At 42.4% G+C, this 21,547-nt stretch overlaps 1 protein-coding gene across 1 annotated transcript in view; it reads right to left on the reverse strand.

Annotated features, from left to right (window-relative positions):
- Nucleotides 1-21,547, reverse strand: part of DNER (delta/notch like EGF repeat containing) — a 313,530-nt gene that overhangs the window by 103,561 nt on the left and 188,422 nt on the right. Inside the window, exon 6 of the mRNA XM_046017974.1 lies at nucleotides 8,291-8,444. Coding sequence (XP_045873930.1) covers nucleotides 8,291-8,444 — 154 coding nt within the window. The remainder of the gene's footprint in view (nucleotides 1-8,290; nucleotides 8,445-21,547) is intronic.

The raw sequence follows: 21,547 nt of genomic DNA on the forward strand, positions 1-21,547 counted from the left end.
CGCTGGCTCGCCGCACAGGGACACCACAGAGGAGCTGAGATCAAATCACTTGCAGGGGAAGCAGTGGCTCGGCACTGCATAGGGCCTCAACTCCTGGCTTATACCCACAGTAATAGCAGCGGGCCTTTGGGCCAGTCACATTTCTGAAACCTCAGCCTCACGGCGTCATCGCCCTGAAGTCCCAGGGAGAATGAGGAGTGGGGGAGAAGGCTGGGGCTCCTGGAATGCAGCACCGCCGCCGTAAGCGAAGCGGACCATGGAGAGGGTGGGCAGGCTTATCACAGTCACTCCAGCAGCAGGTGACAACAGCCCAGATCGGGGCCGGCGGAGGTACGGGAAAGAGCTGGGGCACATGGGAAATCACCTTCAAGAGAGCAAACCTGGGGACCATCCAGAGATAAATAAGACAAGGGAGTGGGTCGTGAGGCCTGAGCTCCCAGCCTAAGTGTCAGGGGGGGTGATAGGACGGCGGATAGAAACCAGAACCCTCAAAAGACGTCAGGCTTGAATGCGTGTGTGGGAGGCCGAGGGAGGAGGACCCCGTTGAGTCTGAGGAGGGGCTGAGGCATTAGCAGGCATCAGGGCCAAGTCCATGAAAGTGCTGGAACTGAGGTGACAAGCGGGAAGCAAGGATCTGAAATCCAGACACTGAGAGGTGATGGCTCAGCATGAGTGACCGCTGTCAAGGCAGAGGGAGGCGCCGGAGATGGGTAAGAGAGGAGTTCCTGAGAGAGAGGAGGGAAAGCAAAGAGGGAAGGAGGGCCGGGCCAGCCTCAGGAGAGCAGACAGCATGCAGCGTTCTGTAAGCCAGGTGGGAAGAGCTTCTAAAGAGACAAGGACAAAGAAAGAGCCTTGGAAATTAGTGGGAAGGACACCACCAATGACCTCGGAGAAGTTCCACGATACACAGAGAAGGGAAGTGTAAGTCAATGGGTAGGAAATCACAGTACGGAGCAAGACCAAGAGTGGCAGTGATGAAGAAGATGAGGGAGGGGGACGGGGACGGGGAGAGAGGAGGGGGAGGAGGAGACCAACGTACGGAAGCAGCAGCAAGGACTAACTAAATTTTGCTTGTTAGGGACTTGATTTAAGATGAGACCTTGGAGGGGCATCTGGGTGGCTCAGTGGGTTAAGCCTCTGCCTTCGCTCAGGTCATGATCTCAGGGTCCTTGAATCGAGTCCCGCATCAGGCTCTCCCGTCAGCAGGGAGTCTACTTCCCCGCCCCCTCTCTGCCTGCCTCTGCCGATTTGTGATCTCTCTTTCTGTCAAATAAATAAATAAAATCTTAAAAAAAAAAAAAAAAAAGATGAGACCTTGGAATCCCTGCTGATGAGAAGCCAAGGATGAAGGGGGACGATGGAGGATGGCAGAGAGGGAGAGGCTGGAAGCATGAGACCGTGGAGGAGGAGGAGAGAAGGGCGAGCATAACCAGGGCGAGGTTCACAGACGTGCTGTTCACAACAGCCAAAAGGTGGGAACAACCCAACTGTGCATCAGTGGACAAACAAATAAACAAGATGGTGTCTCCACACATGGGATGTTACTCAGCCATAAGAAGCCACAAAGCCCTGATAACGCACTACAACATGGAGGAAACTTGAAAATGTGATGCTAAGTGAAAAAAGCTAGACACAAAAGGCCACGTATCAAATAATTCAACTTATGTGAAATGTCCAGAATAGGGCCTTCCTCTCTGAACTTCTGAACTACGCCACTAGCCAAAAAACCACATTCCCCTGCTCACACGTTGACTTCCTGAGGTGAGTGAGGCTGGGCATGAGCACCGACAGTCTAGCCTACTCAGGATGTGTCCCCAGGAGGAGGTGACTCCAGGAGGAGATGACCTGCTGCTAACTCACTCTTCAGAGGGATCTGGACACTTACCTGACCAACACTCTGTTTAAGGGTAGAGCTGGGACGGAAACACATGCTATACTCTCTGTGCCTCAGAAATGACGAATTTGGTTTTTGTTTTGTTTTTTTATAATGGGCTGAGATCACCAATAAGTTGGAACAGTGAAGCACTCTGAAGTTTGTGAAAAATGCTTTGCTCGATGCTAATAATATTTTGGCAGTGACAGTTTTGAAGATGTATCACAGCTCTTTTCAGAAAAAGTAATAGCTGCTTTGAGGAAAAACTATATTCTCAACATTAGAAGGCTTTTATAAACTGAATCCTGATTAAAGAAGCTACATTTCAATGTAATGGTGTATTCTGTGTCTATGACTGCGGGAGGCCTGGGGCTGACAAGGGACAGAGAAGTAAAAAGGAACAGAATGTAACAGTCGCTGCCTTCGACCAGCCAAGTCTGATGTGGGAGGTAAAAACACACAATGTGTGCTACAGGGAGGAGCCCAGGGAGGAGAGGCCAGGGCTGTGAGTCCCTACTACACATCTGCACACCTTGTTAAAATTTCATCTCCCTCTGCTCATTCATTCATTAGTCAGCAGACGTTTATTGAGCACCTACTATGTGCCAGGCACTGGGCTAGATGCTGGAGATGGGTGAGAAACAGACCAGGCCCTTGGTTCTCATGTGACATTCCTAACTCACGATGAGGGTTGCTGTAATCTTGCGGAGGCAAAGAAGCAGGCCCAGAGAGGTTATGTAACTTGCTCAAGGAGCTAGACTAGAAAACAGTAAGGACATAGCAGTGTGTAGACTGCTGGTTCTAGAGGCTGTGGTCAAGTGGGACGGGCAGTGTCTACACCACAGGGCAGATGGGTCAGGGTCTAGACCACAAGGCTGACTCCAGCACCTGGGACTCATGTAACCTCAGGCAACAAAGCAGGGTCTCCAGGAAGCTTTTTCTGGACCAGACAGTATGATGCTGGAGCTAGATGGAAACAAACAGGGGAAACAGCCCATGTTCAAGGGCTAGTTGGTTGGGATTGAGATCTGGGCATTCTGTCTCCAGAACCTGTGCTCTTAAATACTGTGCTATAGTTTTAAAAATAAGAGACCCTTCTGACTCTGTCCCTCACATTAGTTTGCCACTAAACTTGTCTTTATTAAGTCTCACAGGTGGCCCCAACCTGTTCACCTCATCACGCCCAACCAGTGTCATTGGGGAGTTCACAGCTTCTTTGTCACCTGAAAACCAAGTGGCTACAATGATTTCAAATACGATGCTATCCTTCAGAGTGTCTGGCAACTTTAGCAATTCCCTTGCTTCTGTCCCTGCATGGGGTCTCTTAGAGAGGTCTCAGGGCTCCCAGTGTCATCCATATCCTTCCTCAGACTAGGACACGACAGGAAAGAACCTTTTCTTGGGAGCCACCGAGGTTTGGTGATTGACGTATTATTCCAGTACAGTCAAGTGTTACCCCAAATATTCTTGGCCAAGCATGTACTGACTGCAGTGAGCAGCTTATTGAGAGGCGGAGCTAGAAGCTAGAAGGGGGCAGGGCTTGTCCCACAGGGAATGAGAATGGAGAAGGTAGAACCCTGCTTAAGAGAACAGCGGGACTAAGTCCGAAAGTAGACGAGCAAAGAGCGAGGGCACCAGGGTAACCTTTCTTATATCTCTTCTAGCTCAGAATTAGGATCTGTTCTAGAACATGAGGACGAATGGAGGCCATGGGGAAAGGAAGCGCACAGACCCAGCTCTGTGAAAGGCAAGGAAGGAAAGGTGCTGGGAGTCGGGGAGACCCTGACAGAGGCTGGATGGTGGAGAGACCCCAGCCCAGGCAAGGCCACCACAGGAAACAGAAGGCAAGTAGCTGCAGGTTCAAGGACAGCAGGAGAGACTGAGGAAACTGCTGTGGTCCTATGACTGATTTGCACTTTTATGAAATGAGAAAGGACTCCTGGATGGATGGATTTTCTCACAAGTCGCAAACTCCAAGCAAACCACATGCTGTTCAAGAACCTCAGGGAACTATGTGATCAAATGTCAGTACAGATTTTGTATATTATTTTTTAAAGTTCTTTAAACTGTGACCAATGCACAAAGGTAGCTATACCTTGTTTCTAAAAATTGGAAGTTTTAAATGTGTGATATTCAGGATATAGGACAACCGTGAGAAATAGATTACTAGAACCATAATTTGCTATTATTTACAAATGTGGTATTATCAGATAGCTTTGTTCTTGTAATAGAAGAAATAAAAGATGATCATTTTGTAAATCAAGATCAATTGCCTGTCTCCTGGGTTCCTGATGAGTTTACTGGCAATCACCAAACCATTCCTGAGTCTGTCTAAGTAGAATTATCAAAATTCATATTCTTGTAATGCAACTCCCTGGCCCTGATGCCAATTGAGAGCCAAAGTATTTTTTATTGTTATTGGTATTATTAGAAGTCCCAAGGAATATCCTATATACACATATGTGCCCCCTAGCAAGGATGTGCTATTGACATGGGAGATGTTAAGTCATCTTAGATGATAAAGGTGAAGTTTTTTTCTCCACTAAGAAGCAAAAATCTGAAAATTTCAAATCAATGGCTAAACCTTGACAGTGAAGAAATGCCTGAGAGTCCACATAGTTAAAGTGTATTAGGCATCCAGTCATTCCTAATTTTGTTGGTAGCTTTAGGTATAGGGAGGGACACAGTATAAAGTTTCACATACTCCATATTGACGCAAATGGGGTACTTTCAAAGAAGAAGAAAAATAAAATTACAGTAAAAGATGAAATCAGATCCCTTTCTCAAACAGCATATACAAAAATAAAATTCATTTTAATTAAAGGTTGGCAAAAACCAAATTTTGAAATGCTGCGTGGAAAATATAGATTAATGTCTTTTAACCCTTCAAGCACAGAAATATTTTCTTAAACGGGATATAAAATGTAATAACTAGAGAAAGTAAAGTTTGCAAAAAATAATAAGAATGTCCACGCATCCAAAGACCCTGCAAAGTGAAAAGACAACATACAAACTTGGAGAAAATACTTGCAATTCATGCAGCTGACAAATGGTTAGTATCAAAAAGAAACAAAGGACTTTTACCAACCAACAAAGACACAGACACAGGAGCAAGAGATAGAAAGACAGCGTTCCACAGGAAGGACACACACAGCTAACAACAACATGAAGAGGAGCTCAGCATCATTAGTGAACTACAAAATACAGAAACCACCATGAGACACCTTTTCATACCATTCCATTAGCAAAAATTAAAACTTCTGACATTACAAAACATTGAAAAGGATATGAATTCACAAAACCAATTACGCATCACATGTCCGAGTACTTAGCAATAATCTATAAGTGATCAGTTATAAGTGATCAGTTATAAGTGATCAGTTACATAGCCTAAGTTCCAGCAATTCCACTACAAGGTGGTTACCTAAAACAGTTGCAAATATGTACACAACAGAAAACACATACACAGATGTGCATCATTCCCTGTCCATGGGCAAATAGATGAATGGAATTTTATATAGCAGCCCAAAAGAATGAACTCAAACAAGACGGATGCACCACATGAAAAAAGTAAGCACCAGAGAATTACACGCACAACATCATAACAGCATTCACACGGTGCTGTTTTTATAAATGGAAAACAATTAAAGCAAAACTAAATCCTTCTATAAAAACTTGTAAAGATTAAGACTTTATTAAAAGGAAAACAAAGGACTAATCCACTCAAGGTTCAGAATGATCAGTAGCCCTAGATGGAAAGGGAAGTCAAGGGAAGGGCTAATGAGGAGACTATATGATTAGTTATAGGGTTGAACTTCTGATTTTGAAGTTGATTTCACCAGTGATTGTTACATTATTAAAAGAGCCAAATAAATATACAAAATAGCAGGCTATAGGCAAAATGAGAGAGTGTCACCAACCATGCATTATGACCCTTCTGATTCTGTGCACATGAGTTCCTTTCATAAAATGGAGACATGCCCTTTAAGAACAGACTTGGGTAAAATATCAAACTGAAATCATTTCAGTCCAAACAGTGACAAGCTCCACCTACCCACCCAACTGAGACCATTTATAGAAGGTTCTTTATTTGTTCTGACATTACTTATAAAAGAGAAATTGAAAACATCTTAAAGATCCATCACTAGATGAATGGTTTGAAACACGAGGCCATGCTCCTATGCTTTCATTAATTCACCTTATCAACACCTTGATTGAGTGCCCATGATTTGTCAGACCCTGTGGGATACAGTGATGAGCTAGATTGATTCAAGCCCCACTCCCATGAGGTTAACGCTGGTGGGAAGACAGGCAGTAATCAAAAGATCACACGTGTAAATGAACACTGAAAACAGATGAAGGCTGTCAAGGGAAGGAGCACACGCTTATGAAAGGAGAAAAGGGAGGGAACCTAGCTTGAAATGCTTAGTGAGGCTTCCGGAGGACAGGGGGTATTTCACACAGGTCTGAAACAAAAACCTGGGAGTAGTTACCCAGGTCAAAGGGAGGCAGGAGGAAGAGACATCCAGGCACAAAGAAGAGAGCAGAAGGAGCACAGCAGAAGGAGCAAGCTCGGGCTGTCGGGGACAAGAAAGGCCAAGGTGGTCAGGCTCAGAGCAAGGTGGGCAGTGGGGTGAGATGGGGCTGGAAACAGGGGCGAAGGACAGATCACAGACCAAAGAGCAATGGGAAGAAGGGATTGAAGTAGGAAGGCAACTACACCAGATCTGCATAGGAAAATGATCACCTGCCACCAGGTGGAGAAGGGAAGGTATGGGGACAAAAGGGGGGCTCTCTTTGGCGCGATCACTCTGGTTCAGCATGTAGCACAGTCAGGAGTGTATGGACAAGCAGTGGGAGATGACCTCAGGAGCACAGACAAGGGGCAGAGGCAGCTGGCCTGGGGGTGGCGGTTGTGGGGTTGCGGAGAGGGTTCTGCATTTGCGAGGTCTCCATATGGTCAAATGGAGAACACTTGGTGGTAGAAAGGGTGTGGACAAAGGGAGAGGGAGGCACCTCAGATGACCTGCAGATGTCTGTCTTATAGAAATAGAACACTGGAAGCTGAGTGAGTGGGACAGGGGCATGATGACCTTGGTTTTGTAAATGGCGGAGCTTTAGGTGGCCTGGGACATCCAAAGGCAGATGCCAAGTAACCAGTAGGTGAGCATGGAGGGAGGCTGACCTGGAGATACAAGTTTAGGAGACACACTGAAACAGCTGAAAACGAATGAGGCAAATCCATACGTACTGACATGAAAGGTTATCTATGATCTACTGTAAATATACATGGAATAAAGCAAGTTATAGAACAATTATATATACTATAACCATGTTTTTTAAAAGCATACAGAAAAATATTTAATTATCTGTGTGCAAGAGAAATACACACACTTGCATAGAGATACACACACACACACACACACGTCTGGAAAGAATATACCAGATTATTAACCTACCCTGGTGACTAACTGATAACTTTGGGTTGGGAGAGATGAGTGAAGAACTTTCACTTTTTTGTCTATAAACATTTGCACCAATCCTGTTTCTTAAAATAAAGACTTCATCACTCCAACTGTCCCTTCACTCCATCCGTCTGGCCCTCCTCAACTCCTACAGCATCCTGAATCCCCACCCAGAGGCAGATGTTGGCAACCAGAGATGAAACAGAAAAAGGAAAGGTGATGCCAGTTTTGCATGCTATTTAATGGTTAAAAAAAAAAAAGGAGGAATTTGGTATTTGCTTTTAAGCTTCATCAAAATAGCCATATCAGAATGTTCATTGGCAAATGCCATTCCTGCTCCTTGAGTGTTAACAATCAAGTTGGCTAAGCAGTAAGTCAATGAAGATGATTGCAGAGCACAGAAATCTGAGGGCACTGGCTTGTGCTCTCCTACTGGACAACCACTGGTCTCCAAGTCATACCCACCAATCCCCCATACTGAGCAAGGAACACTGAAGACCTCCCCCACTGAGGAGAACAACAAAAGGAAATTAACATCAATGGGAAGATGAGGTGGCTTGATGCAGCAACCTGCATAGATTGTCCTGGAATTTTCTTGTTACAGAGCCTCATCACCCACACTGTCCCAAGTCCACACCCGGTACATATTTGCAGAACTGTTTCTGAAATGCCCAGACCTCTCTTTGACCAAGCATATCATTTCCCCAAGATAAAAATGGTGGACTGCGAAGACAGAAGCATCCCAGAGTCAGAAAGCCAGCCAAGGAACAGGATGTCTATCCCCATGTGAATTTCGCTCTTCCATTCCCAAGCCTGTGAAGCACAGCCTGAGACAATCAGTAAGAATTTAAAGTTGCCTTGTCTAGCTGCTGGACAACGTGTCCCTTCGCCACACTCAATAAGTGTACCTTCTACAGAGAGATCGATAATAACTCATCTATGGAAATCATACCAGCAAGGCAGACGCAGGTAAAATTGCTCCCATCTTGCTTCTCATTTGCATCCACACAGCTGGCGTTATTCTGACACGGCTTCCGCTGGCAAGCATCAAATTCTTCACAGAAAGTACCCACGTACTGATCCTCACAGGTGCAGGAAAAAGTTGTCTGAAACAGAAGCATACCATACATGTTACATGAGACCTCTACAATGTACGCTTTGCCTGGGAATCTCAAAGTTCAAAAGTCTCGCTCTTCTTTGTAATTATACCAGTACTGAATGCTGGAATCATGTCATTTATATTTTGATCTGATCAAAATTATAGCTTTGAGAGAAATGGTGTTTATTTCCTTACATTTTTTAAAAGATTTTATTTATTTATTTGACAGACAGAGATCACAAGTAGGCAGAGAGGAAGGGAAGCAGGCTCCCTGCTGAGCAGAGAGCCCGATGTGGGACTCGATCCCAGGACCCTGAGATCATGACCTGAGCCGAAGGCAGCAGCTTAACCCACTGAGCCACCCAGGTACCCCTATTTCCTTACATTTTAATTTCATACATTTATTTTTCTTGTTCTTTCTTTATTGACATTAACCAAACATTTTCCATCTTGCTAGAGTAGATGGATCGTGCTCCAGCCATGAAATGAGATGTCAGCCAACCAGCTCAGATCCTGTAGCATCCATAGCATTTCTAACAAAAACCTCCTCAGGTGTCCCGCCTGACCCCCTTCCAGAGCATGCAGGGAATTTACTGAATCACCTTGTAAGTTACCTTCAGCATGGACATACAGCTATACAGACGAATTGAGTTCAAGGGAAGATTAAAAAGAGTATAATTCTAGTAAATGTCTTGTTTGGTTTATGGCGTTCCTGCTATCTTAGTGAAAGACCATAACTCAGACCCAGAGCACTGCATTTGGTTGGAAGCTTCATTCCTGAGATAGTTGTAAAATCCAAATAAAACAGAGCCTTCCTGATCTCTTCTTCACACCTTAATGCCTGGGGGTGGTGACCATCTGAAAAAAAAAAAAGCCACTAATGGGGTCCCAAACCCTGTGTGAAGCAATGTAGGTTGTTACTGCAGAGGGCCATGGAAGAAGCAAAGGAGAACGGCATAAACACAACATAATACTTAAAAAAATCAAAACAAAACAGAAAAATGCATCTTCCCAGCACTCTCCAAGCCTCCACATCAGGCAGGTGTTCAAATCCCTACTGGTCCAAAGCCCCACCCATAACTTCTCCCCAACCCACCCTTCCTCCCAACTCCCTCTCCCCAGCCCCAGTCCCCTATCTCTAATCTCAGAGAGAGACTCTCCCCTTCTTCTCCAGGTGTTGTTAACTCAAAATCCCCAACCAGAGCCCTGACCCCCAGGCACAACATGATGCCTTCCTTCCTCCTGGAAGGAGAAAGTGTTCTCCATTCTTCTCTTTTATATATATATATAATATTAAACTTTATATTTAATATTTATATTATAAATATTTATATTAAATAATAAATTATTTATATATATATTTATATATATAAATATATAATTATTTTATATATTATTTATTTATATATTTATATATTATATAATTTATATATATTATATATATATAATTTATATATTATATATTATTAATAATAATTATATTATTAAATATAAATTATTTATATTAAATAATAAATATTTATAATATAATATCTATATTAAATAAATATTTATATAAATATATAAATATTAAACTATATATATATTAAACATGATTGAGATACCAAAAATATATATATATTTATATACAAAATATTTTCCCCATCCTTTTCCTGTAATACCCATCAAACTTGCTAACAATCATGACTGGTATATAAAATGCTTGAGTTCTATTACTGGTCATCACACTGAGCCCTCGATTGGTCATTGTTTTTACTTGATGTTCTCGGGTTTTCTAGATAAAACAAACCCCCCCCCAACTGCATGTCAATTGCAAATAATGGTAACATTCTCCGCCCCTCCCGTTTTCCAGCCCTCATGGTTGCATTGCTGGTTCTTCTAGAATAAGCTTGATTTCAAAGGGAGATCTGTAGAATTTATCACTAAGCAGAAAGCTAGAATGAGGAATGAATTTTATCAAATGCCATTTTAGCTTCTTAAAAAAACGTATCTATTTCTTTTTCTTTGTCTAGCAATATCTGACTGCTTAGATGGCCTAGACCTCACTCAACCTTGCGTTCCTGGAAGGAAGGCCCACAGACACATTAAGCAAAATTGTATTACGGACACAGTCTATTTGTAGCTATACTTCTAGTGCTTTCCATCTAACTTGCCTCATCGCCAACAGACACCTTTTCTAAGAAAAACTGTCCCTTGCACAGTGAGATCATGGTTTATACTCCAATAGGATGCCACTTGCCAAAAGTGACTAAACCAGGAGTGGACAGACCTGTGACCTCAGCAACCAGTCAAGACACCCGTCAAACAACCTTTAGCTCTACCAAATGGCCAAAGATTGTGTAAGTGTGTTTCTTTTACTAACTGAATATTTTTTTGTTAAGGGAACAGGAGAAATCCTTGTAATCTGCATAATCAATTCTTCCTAAGTTCAAGAACACATTCTTCAACTATATCTTAGAAACGAGAACAGGTGGAATAAAAGCAATGGCTTTTCTTCTTCAGTTAGAGTTAAATTTTCTGCCTTCTATTTCCATCCTCTCTCACACCTCTTTGTGGCAAACGGAAATTCCCTCTGCCAGCTAGCAACAGTTGATTCCCTATCTGCTTTTTCATGATATTGTGAGGTGGGTTTTTTTCCCCCCTTTTGTGTGCATTTGCACGGACTTTGTAGTTCAAAGCTGGGAGAAGCTGCATCAAGGCTATGAGAAAGGCAGCCTTTTAAATAGGAAACTCTTTCTCTAGAACTACCTTTAAAGGAAAAATCTCGTCCTTGCCCAAATGTGCAACAGAGTACACCTTTGATATTTGCAGGTTCGTGTCTGGAGCCCTTGGTGCACCTGCAGATTCCTGACTGCCTTTGAAATGTAAACACTGTGCGTGCTGGCCACATACAATTCCAAAATGGGCCTCGGCATCTTCATAAATTACTATGTGTCATTATTTTTGGCAGCTGTCCTCTGAAATTTACTTGGTTTGTATCCAGCAGTTCCATATTGCAGATCAATTTCTTTGGCTATTTGGGGGATACATTTTGCATATAATTCATCAGCTTTGTCCCATGGAAAATATGTTGCTTGTGGAAATAAATTATTAAAAACACCAAATATCTTCAAGTTAGCTTTTATTAAATCTAAAGATGAAACAGAAGCCACACATTTTGTTTTGCTTTGTTTTAAGCCAGAAGGTTGAAAGTAACATTAAGAAACTGTTGAAACAATTGTTTTTGACCAAACAAAACACAGAATTGATTCTTAAACTTTGATTGATGAATATGGAAGATTAACAAATCTTTACATACCCATGACTATAAAATTCTACTTCAGTTTTTATGTATTCTGTATCACATGGTCCATAATGTTAGATTTCTTCCTAAGTCTATTTTCTAAGAACAATGACCTTTCTTAAAAATATTAAGAGGTTTGTTTTAATATTAAGTTTCAAGACTTGATTTGTAAGAAACCATGAATATTTACTATGAAATTATGTCATTAGCATTTTTGTTGTGGGAAACTGTGATCACTGAAAGTTGTAAACCAACCTTAAGAAGATTAACCCACTATTCCAGCACTAATCTAGGTCCAATTGACTTAACCAGCATAAAAGACAAAATGGACTTACTTATCATCAGTAGCTTAGTGGGGCGGGGTGCCTGGGTGGCTCAGGTGGTTGAGTGAGTCTTGGTTTTGGCTTAAGTTGTGATCTCAGGGTCTAGAGATGGAGACCCACGTTAGGCTATCTGCTCAGCACACAGTTGGCTCTGCCCTTCTCTCCCCTCACTTAGAAATAAAATTAGTAGCTTAGCTAAATTACAGAAAGCTATTTCCTTGCAAAAATCATTGTATATTTACATGTAAAAGTTTTTTTAAGTAAAATGAGAAGTGACCCTCAGAGATTAATCTTTTTTTTTTATTTTTTTTAATTTTATTTATTTGACAGAGAGAAATCACAACTAGGCAGAGAGGCAGGCAGAGAGAGAGGAGGAAGCAGGCTCCCTGCTGAGCAGAGAGCCCGATGCGGGGCTCGATCCCAGGACCCGGGGATCATGACCTGAGCCGGAGGCAGAGGCTTTAACCCACTGAGCCACCCAGGCGCCCCCCTCAGAGATTAATCTTAAAACCCAATGCAGAATCTCAATTTCCCCAACAGCTTGACATCAAATATTCCATTTGCACATTAATAGAAATTTCTCAGTGGTAGGAAGCTCACTTTGAGGTTTAAAAACTTTTAGTCACACCTGCATTCATTTGTTCACCTACTTGACAAATACTGACTGAGCACCTACCATGCATCAGGCACTGTTCTAGGACCCGGAAACACACAAATGAACAAGACTGTCTCTTAGGAATGATAATCCAGTGTAGGTGGCTGAAGATAAATAAAATGAACAAGTAAATAATGTAGTAAGTGAGGTGATAAATGCCATGAGGGAAAATAAAGTTGGGGAGGGGAAGAGAGGAGCCCTATAAGAAACAAGCCCATCAAGCTTCCTACTGTGTTTACGGTGAGGATGATGGTGAGAACATTCTACACCACACATCATTTGGGGCCTCCTTTATGAAGTCTTCCGCAAGAAATTCGCTCAGTTAAGTGCCAGTAAAAGTTTTACTTGTCATAAGAGCTGATGTTTTGTCCTCAGGAACAATGCAGATCATTCGACTGCCCATTTTTTTCTCCCTTTTGATTAGTCGCAGCATGCTCAGAGTCAACCGGAAGTTCGACTTGAACAGCTACCTCGACCTCGATGGCTTCATCCTCTTTCTAACTTGGAGGTTACGTTCTAATTTACATCTTCTCTTGACTTATGTTTTTGTATTTTTTAATATTCCAAGAACTTCATGAAATATGGAGTCAAATGTGTGATAAGAAAGTCCAAATTCCCCAGCATGGCACACAAGGTCCTTGGCGATCTGGCCCATCTCACTTTTTCCGTTTCATTCTCTGCCCCTGTCACTTCTCAGTAAAGTCTAATTGTCATGAACAAATCATCCCACAGAGACGAGTTTTCTGAGGAGCTTTATTTCTCTCTCTCAGGGTCAGAATTCATCCATTCTATCTTACTCTCTCCCTTAAACAAAGTATCCAGAAAATACACTTGTCTCTTGTTGGCGTCCCTGTGACATCAGTATGACCACAAAAGCCCCAGCTGACTGGACACAGAATCTCATTGTTTATAGAGCTTGCTGACGTTGAATTATCTCGTTAATTTTTACCACCTCTGTCAGGTGGCTGTTATCACATCCATTTTAGGTATTAAGAACAGACTCCACAGGGAGGTCAGATACACTTTGGAAGTTGTCCCAGCCAGTGAGAGTAAGGTCAAGGCTTAAAAGCGTATCATCGATTTCAAGCCTTTCCCATGTGTAGCTGAATATTGTCTATCATCACCGCGTTGGTCGGTGTACCAGAGATGCACGTGGGCACCCTTCACCCCAACTCTAAAATAACCCCAATAACTGCGGTATTTTGGTTCTTGCTCCAGATTGTGTAGTTTGTCTACTTCCTCTCCTGCTGTCTGCCTGCCTGCCCTGTTGGCATCACTGACTATCCTTTTGGTTCACTGATTCTAATTTCTTTTAGTCTTAAGAATAATACCAAAGGTGTTCAAGTAAGGTTTCAAAATTGAATAAAAATATCCTTCCAGAAGGATGAACATATCTCCTGTACGTAAAGTGCCTAATCACTCCTGGGCAGACTTGAAAACTTTGATTAGACGATTTTTCCCCAGGACCGGGGGTCCTTAACGTCTGGGACTTAAGTTACACATACATAATAGATGCTCGACTCTTCACTGAATTAAGCTGACTTCATTAGGAGCTGCTTGACTGTCATCTTCAAGGAGAGTCCTGTGCAGGTAAGGCGTCCTCTTCCCCCATGTCCTTGTCTATCTCTGAGGATCTCGTGTTTCGCTGAGATAGCACCACAGTCACTTACAGATTCTTCGTCCACACATTCTTACTCAAGGGGATACTGGAATAGAATTGGAGGGTAATTCCCAAGCCAGAAGGTGAGTAACGGACCCCTCAACCTTTGAGAAGGGAAAGGAGATTATCTGAGCCACTCCTGGCTAAAGGACCCCCTGGGCCAATTTCCATTTCCACCAGGGGTCAGCCCGCTTCCAAACAACATCTGGGCTAATCGATGTTCAATGTATGAACATCGGCAAGGTCCAAACTCTAGCCAATGAACTGATAATTGTTGGAAATAGGTGACACAGACATGGGAGCTTGCCAAATTATTCTCACTTTGGGATAGGCTTGAAATTTTCCACAATAAGGAAGTACACTCTTTTTATTTTAAGGGGCTGGCTAAGTCCCAAGAAAGGAAAGATAAAACTTCAGAAAATGAGAATCACACTCCACATCCTGTGTCCAGCTCCTCCCTGGGAATCTGCTATTGCCTTTATGGCAGGGATGTTGTAGAGAACCTTGTGTGCATGTTACGGAGCCTCCCTCGATGCTAAGTCCTAATCCAGAAACTTCTTTCATCTCCAAATGTCAGAAAAAGTTCTGCTTGCTCCAGAGGACTATTTGCTTTCTCCGGTAGGCAACAAGAATCATGTGGGTCAGCACAGTTTCCTCTAAACAGCAGAGTCTTCTTGAAGCTCAGTCATTTCTGTGCCAGGGAAGGCTTGGCTGCTCTGTTTCCCCAGGATGCAGAGGCCACAAGCAGGGCACACCCAGCCCAGGCCTCAGCAAGGAGAGCAATTCCTGCTTGTGGAGCCTATGGGTAAATATTCAGACTTCTCTAGACGAGTTCTCTAGATACAGGATCAAGATGTGGAGTCTGCTTCCTAGTAATAGAAAGCTCTGTCCTCTTTCTGCTCTTTTAATGAGAGCTACAAGTGCAACTGTTCATGAAGATGATTCCCCAAGTAGGGGCCTTCTGCAGACCCTTATGCTCAGAGCTTACATTGTCTTAAGCAGATTTTAGGGAAAGAAGGCTGTGAGTTCCCATTGTCTCATGTAACAATGCAGGATCACTCAGATTCCAGCCTGAGCTATCCCATCACCCCAAAAATATACTGATCCTGGATCTGTGCACATGGAGGCCACAGGAGCCTCATCCTGGCAAGGACCTCAGCCAAGGACCTATTATTCCAGCTCCTAGGAACCTGGCTGGGTGGTCACTTGGGTCTGAAATCACATATCTGATGTTAGGAGCTAGTTGGACAGGTAGGTAGTTAGGGCCAGGGCCTGCATTGAGAAAATATGGAGTCAGGACAGCTAAGATCAAACAGCACTGACATTCTGTTCCACAGATGAGACAGAACCATACTGACATTCTGCTTTGTGGCCTTTGCAGAAATGACTTCTGCAAAACGTCCTAAAATAAGACAATTAACCACAATTTGTCATTTTATAATTTGTCAATATCACGGGCAAGGGGCAGTTAAGACCTAAGTTAAACCCAGGCACACAGCTGTCAGCCAAAAAAGACCATCAGCACAGGACATTAACCTAATCAGCAGACAGATAGGTGACCGAAGCCCTGATTGGCACGACTTGAGCATGCCCTGATTGCTGAAGGTAGTTCCGCAAAAAAAAGCTCATAAAAACCCCTAAACTTAGAAACTCTGGGGGCAACCCTCTCGGGGACCCCTTGCTCTCCAGGAGCTTTATACTCTTGCTCAATAAAATTGGCTTGTTATCCCCCCACTCTCCATCTGATCTACTCCTCATTCATTGAAAAGACGTGACCAAGAACCGTGGACATTAACGGAACAAAAACCCTATAACACTGATAGACCCTAAAACCTAGATAAAAAGCAGTCATCACAGAACACATTTTCATTTGATTCAGCATAGGTGAGCTATAACTAATGGGTCAGAACTAGCACAGTCTTTTAGGCTGGATTTAGCCTTTTATTAAAAAACCCAGATTTTGTATTTCAAAAGACAGAAAGGATTATTTGGATAGAAAACTTAAGAGACTATCTGAGAATTCCTATTACGATGTGAAAATCCCTACACATGCCTTTTCCTAAGTCCAGGCCATACAGAGATCCCTGAAGCCCAACCAGAGAGATAAAGTTGGGCACACAGTAAATTACCTCAAAGGAAAACTCACTATGATTTACATTCTTAAAATTCTTGTCTGTCGGCTAGGTCTTACTGTTCTTTTACTACACATGGAATTTAAACAACATGCTCACATTGCTTATGTTATCTTATTTCCCATTAACCTTAAACACACTATCCCTCTTCTATTTGGATTCATTAATTGCAAACATAGCCCGTTATTTAAAAAAAAAAAAGTAAGCTTAGAAAACATGGAGATCATCTAAATATGAAATTCAAAACTTGACATTCAAAAATTCCTAGAATTCATTTCTTTGGCTTAAATGTTAAATTCTGAAAAATAGGAACAATAATAAATGAGCCCTGCTCTTTCCTTCCAAAGGACAGCAAAGTTTACTTTATTACTCAAGGGAGAAGAAAGTAAATGTCTTTCAGGAAATTTTGTAAAAGGCTTTCTCTCTCAAAGTGGATATATGGATTGGCAGAATGGAGACATTCAAAAGCGGTTTCTAACCATATCCTGGCAACTTCTCTGTTCTCAGCAGGCTGAGCACTGCCATAATTAGGCCCAAGATTTCCACATAATCAGCCTGGATCTTCAGTTCACCAGTATCTGTGTATCTATTTGATGAAAAGTGCTAATCCATTAGCAAAAGTAAAGTTTGACTCAAAAAAAAAAAAAAAAAAGAATGTCACTTAAAATTCATCTTTTATTGAATTTCCCTATTAAAAAAAACAGCCTGATTCCACAAGTAAATGACATGCCATTTTAATTTCTTACTTTAAAATTCCATTTAGTCTTTCAGTTATTTCCTTTGCTACATGAAAAGAAAATGATAAAGAAAAGCCTTAATAAAATAGACACTTTGATGTATAAATTATTGATAAGAAGAATTCATTGAAGAATAAGGATCTTTCCTACCATTTTCAAGTCACCTCAGATGGAAAACCTACTTTGAGTTACTTTTTTTAAAAAGATTTTATTTATTTATTTGACAGAGAGAGAGAGCGTGAGTGGGGAGAAGAGAAACAGGCTCCCTGCGAAGCAGGGAGCCCAATGCAGTGACGCTTAATCCCAGGAGCCCAGGATCATGACCTGAGCCGAAGGCAGATGCTTAACCAACTGAGCCACCCAGGCGCCCTTCAGTTACATTTTTAAGTGTAAAGCAAAGAGGATGAGTGGTAACTTCTTCTAAAGATGGGAATCCAATGGAGACAGGGCAGGGTACCCAACCACCATTTATTGAAGAAAGGACCGCCATATGCCAAGCACCATGCTGAAGATCACTTAATCCTCCCAACAGTCTTGCAAGATCAGAGTGATTTTTCTGCTTCACAAACAGTAGTTTAAGTAGCTTGCTCAAGGTCACCCAGCTGGTCAGAAGCAGTGAGAAGTGGATTTCGTCTCATTGCAAAGACATTTCTTACAATTTAAGATATTGGAAAATGCAAGGAATTGAGTTACAAAGTACGAGGGGTGTGGTTCAAACACCATCCTGAGAAGGGAGGTGATGGACGCATGTATGCACTGAGTGAGAATTTGAAGGCGGCTGGCTTCCAGTCTTCTCACAATCTTAGATCTGATTCACCTCGGTTTCAGTCCTATGGAAGCCATAAATCCCCACTATCCCCCCCATCTATAAGTGATTGCATATCTCCCTGGGGTGCTAACATCTGCCTCACTGGTTTCCTTCCTACTCTCACCACATCCATGTGCTAGGGTTGCCATAATGCAGGACCACAAATTGGCAGCTCAAAGAGGAATCTACTATCTCACATTTCAGAAAACCGGGAAAATCAAAACTCAGGTGTCAGGAGGGCTGGTTTCTTTGGAAGCCTCTCTCCCTGGCTCATAGATGGCTAACTCTGCCCTGTGTCTCCACAAGCCTTTTCCTTTGTGAATGTCTGTGTCATAATCTCTTCTTCTTGTAAGGACGCCAATCACCATAATGAGGGCCCCCCCCATATGACCCATATGACCTTGTCTCACCTTGATTGTCTCTTTTTAAAAATTTGATTGATTGATTGATTGATTGATTTAGAGAGGGCATAAGCAGGGGGAAGGGGCAAAGAGGGAGATAATCTCAAGCAGACTCCGCACTGGCCACAGAGCCCAACTCTGGGGCTTGATCTCATGACCTTGAGATCATGACCCCTGAGCTGAAATCAAGAGTCAGTCACTTAACCAACTGAGCCACTCAGGGCCCCCTTGACTGTCTTTTTAAAGGTCTAATCTCCCAATACAGTCCTATTCTCAGGCACTAGGGGTGAGTACTTCAACATGCGAGTTTTGCCAATTCAACCCCGAACGGACATGCACTCTCTCTGGCTTATTCCTCCAACTATTTTCAAAGCAATCTTCCTCAAATGCCACCTCAGTCCTTCACAAACATTTCATGCTTGCATACAGAAGTCATTATCCTACAGAATACACAACACTCATTCAACAACAGCCCTCTGGAGAGGCTGGCAATGCACGTACAGAGACATTGAAGGCATAGTCCATGTGCTCCGGGAATTGACAAGCTAGTTAGAGAAATAGATCTGTGTCACTGCCGTCATCACCATCAACTTTACCGAATACCTTTATTGAACGCTCAATATGTGCTGTTAGAACGGCTTTGCAAAATGCAATTATCCTCACTGTAGTTGTTACCCAGTGCTGTATTTGGGCGAACTGAGGCACAGAGAGGCTGAGTCAGTTGACCAAGGTCTGCTGGCTCATAATCGAAGAATTGAAATCTGAGCCCAGGAAATCTGATTCTAGGATCTACTGAAAGAAACAACACTGAAAGTAAACCACAGCGCTCGAATACATGGGGAGACCACACGGGAGCTGCCTGCACCAGGCCCATGTTAAAAGTACAGTACCTGCTCCCTCAGAGAGAAGCTCAGCTCCCTGCTCTGTTTCAAACACTGCGATTGCTCTGGGTCTCTCCTTAGGTCAGTCCTGAGTGGCATCTTTTGTCCTTTTAGGATCTCAAGGACTCAAGACCTTTGTCCCCATTTGACACCCAAAATTCAGAGATGGGGAGACAGTCCAACTGTGGGATGCCCGCCTAAATAACAAGTGTCCTCACGGAAACCCTTGGGTGTGCGGTCCTCCTTTCTCTTCCCTGTTTTCTTCCTCTTCCCTGTTTTCCCTGTTTCTCCTCATGCCCTTCAGACTCCTCACATGGGCGGTCAATTACATCCACGGGCCACGCCTAACCAAAGCGTGTGTACCCCAGTTCCAACCTTTACCAGTCTAAGGGTCTTCTGCTGCACATGTACAACTAACCTGGCTTCATTTTCCCATCGGACCTCTAATTCTTCTTTGCCTCCCTCTTCCCATCTGTCTTCCTCCTCTCTAGGTTGTTTTGTAGTATATGTACTTTTGTGGATAGGCTCAAATCCAGTCAGAGAGAGAGGTGGGGACAAATAAGCAAAACACAGAAGAGCTCATCGAAGGGATCAGTCCAGCCTTCTGTATGGAAAGGAAAATCAGCCCCTTGATTTCCTATTAAAATAAGAATATATCACTTGTAAAATAAGAGTAATTGTCCTAAACTAAACTCCCAAAGTTTGGTCTTGATTATATAATCCCCAAGACCATAGAATTTGACAAAAACATTTCCTCAGTATTTGGAGAGGGGACCAAAAAAAAAAACCTATTTCTTCATTTTATTGTCAAAGATTTTATTCCGAGTCCCTGATCTAACGAATGCATTCCTTACTTTATTGAATGGACATGGACACAAACTGAAATAAAACCACAAAGTTGGGAAGGCCCTATCATTCATTTTAATTAAATCTTATCTCATTAAACATTGGCTGCTTTCATCATTTTAATCCTGAACAAAAGGCAGGTTATATCTAATAAATGCATTCCCCAAGATAATTAGAAAAAATTCATTCTAATAATTTCCAGGAAAAGCTCATAAAAATATCTAACTCAGGGTACCAAAAGAATTACTTTAGTTCATAGGCATGATGAATCTTGCTTGCTTTCAGACTATTTTTATTAATCCATAATATTCACATGAAATGATCTCTTCCATGGACTACTTTAATCCTCCAAGTCCGAGTAAGAAAGAAAAGTATGAGCACAGATTTTGAATATAGGAACACGAACACTGCTCATATCTCCTTTCAAAATTTCTTGGTCCATGTATCATATTTTAACCATTTTTGATGCTGATAGTTTCTTTTCCATTGCACGTATGACTCTTAAAATAGGATACTGGATTTAGGTTCTTCAGAAAAAAAGAAAATACATACTTAATTCCCCTGAGCCTCAGTATGTCTATCATTGGATGGGGTGATGAAATCTCATGTCAGAGGACTGTGGGGTGTGGAAGTCCTTGGGTTAAACATAGATCCATGTAAGTGTTGCACAAAAACATTAAGTTCTTGGGCGTCTGGGTGGCTCAGTCAGTTAAGTGTCTGCCTTCAGCTCAGGTCATGACCCTAGGCTTCTGGGATTGAGCCCTGCATCGGGCTCCCTGCTCAGCAGGGAATCTGCTTCTCCCTATACCCTTCCCTCCTGCTTGTGATCTCTCTCTCTCTCTAATAAATAAATTAAATAAATAAAATCTTTTTTTAAAAAAAGCTTCAAGTTGTCCTCCTCTTTCATGCTCATAGGCTCTGACAAAGGCCAATACAGCTTACCATATGGCTGCCATCCACGGCAGTCCTCAGTATGGGAATCAATCTCAAATAATGTTTCCTAATTACAATTTTTAGATGCTCATGTTGGAAAGGGGAAAAAAAAACCATTAGCTGGCCTAAATTCCTCTCTTTTCTGAGCAACGCATAAATGGGCTTTTGCTATGGACTAGAGCTCCAAGTCATTTATGTCATCAGATGAGTGTTTCTAGACTTTCGCAGACTCCCCCAGAATAAAAGTAGTTTAGTGTGCTTGGCATTACATCTGTCTCAGACGATTGGCTCAAATGACGCCAGCCTCCCCTGTATCTAAACTGGGGAAAAATGAAAGCCAAACACAGGGCTCAGATTTGCTAACAAATCTCACCTCCCCGAACCCAGCTTCTTATTCTCATATCCAACACCTAGAATTATCTACTGTTCTCTCTCCTACTAAAACCAACCC

The sequence above is a fragment of the Meles meles genome, chromosome 9, assembly GCF_922984935.1.
Source record: "Meles meles chromosome 9, mMelMel3.1 paternal haplotype, whole genome shotgun sequence".
In the NCBI taxonomy this organism is placed as follows: Eukaryota; Metazoa; Chordata; class Mammalia; order Carnivora; family Mustelidae; genus Meles; species Meles meles.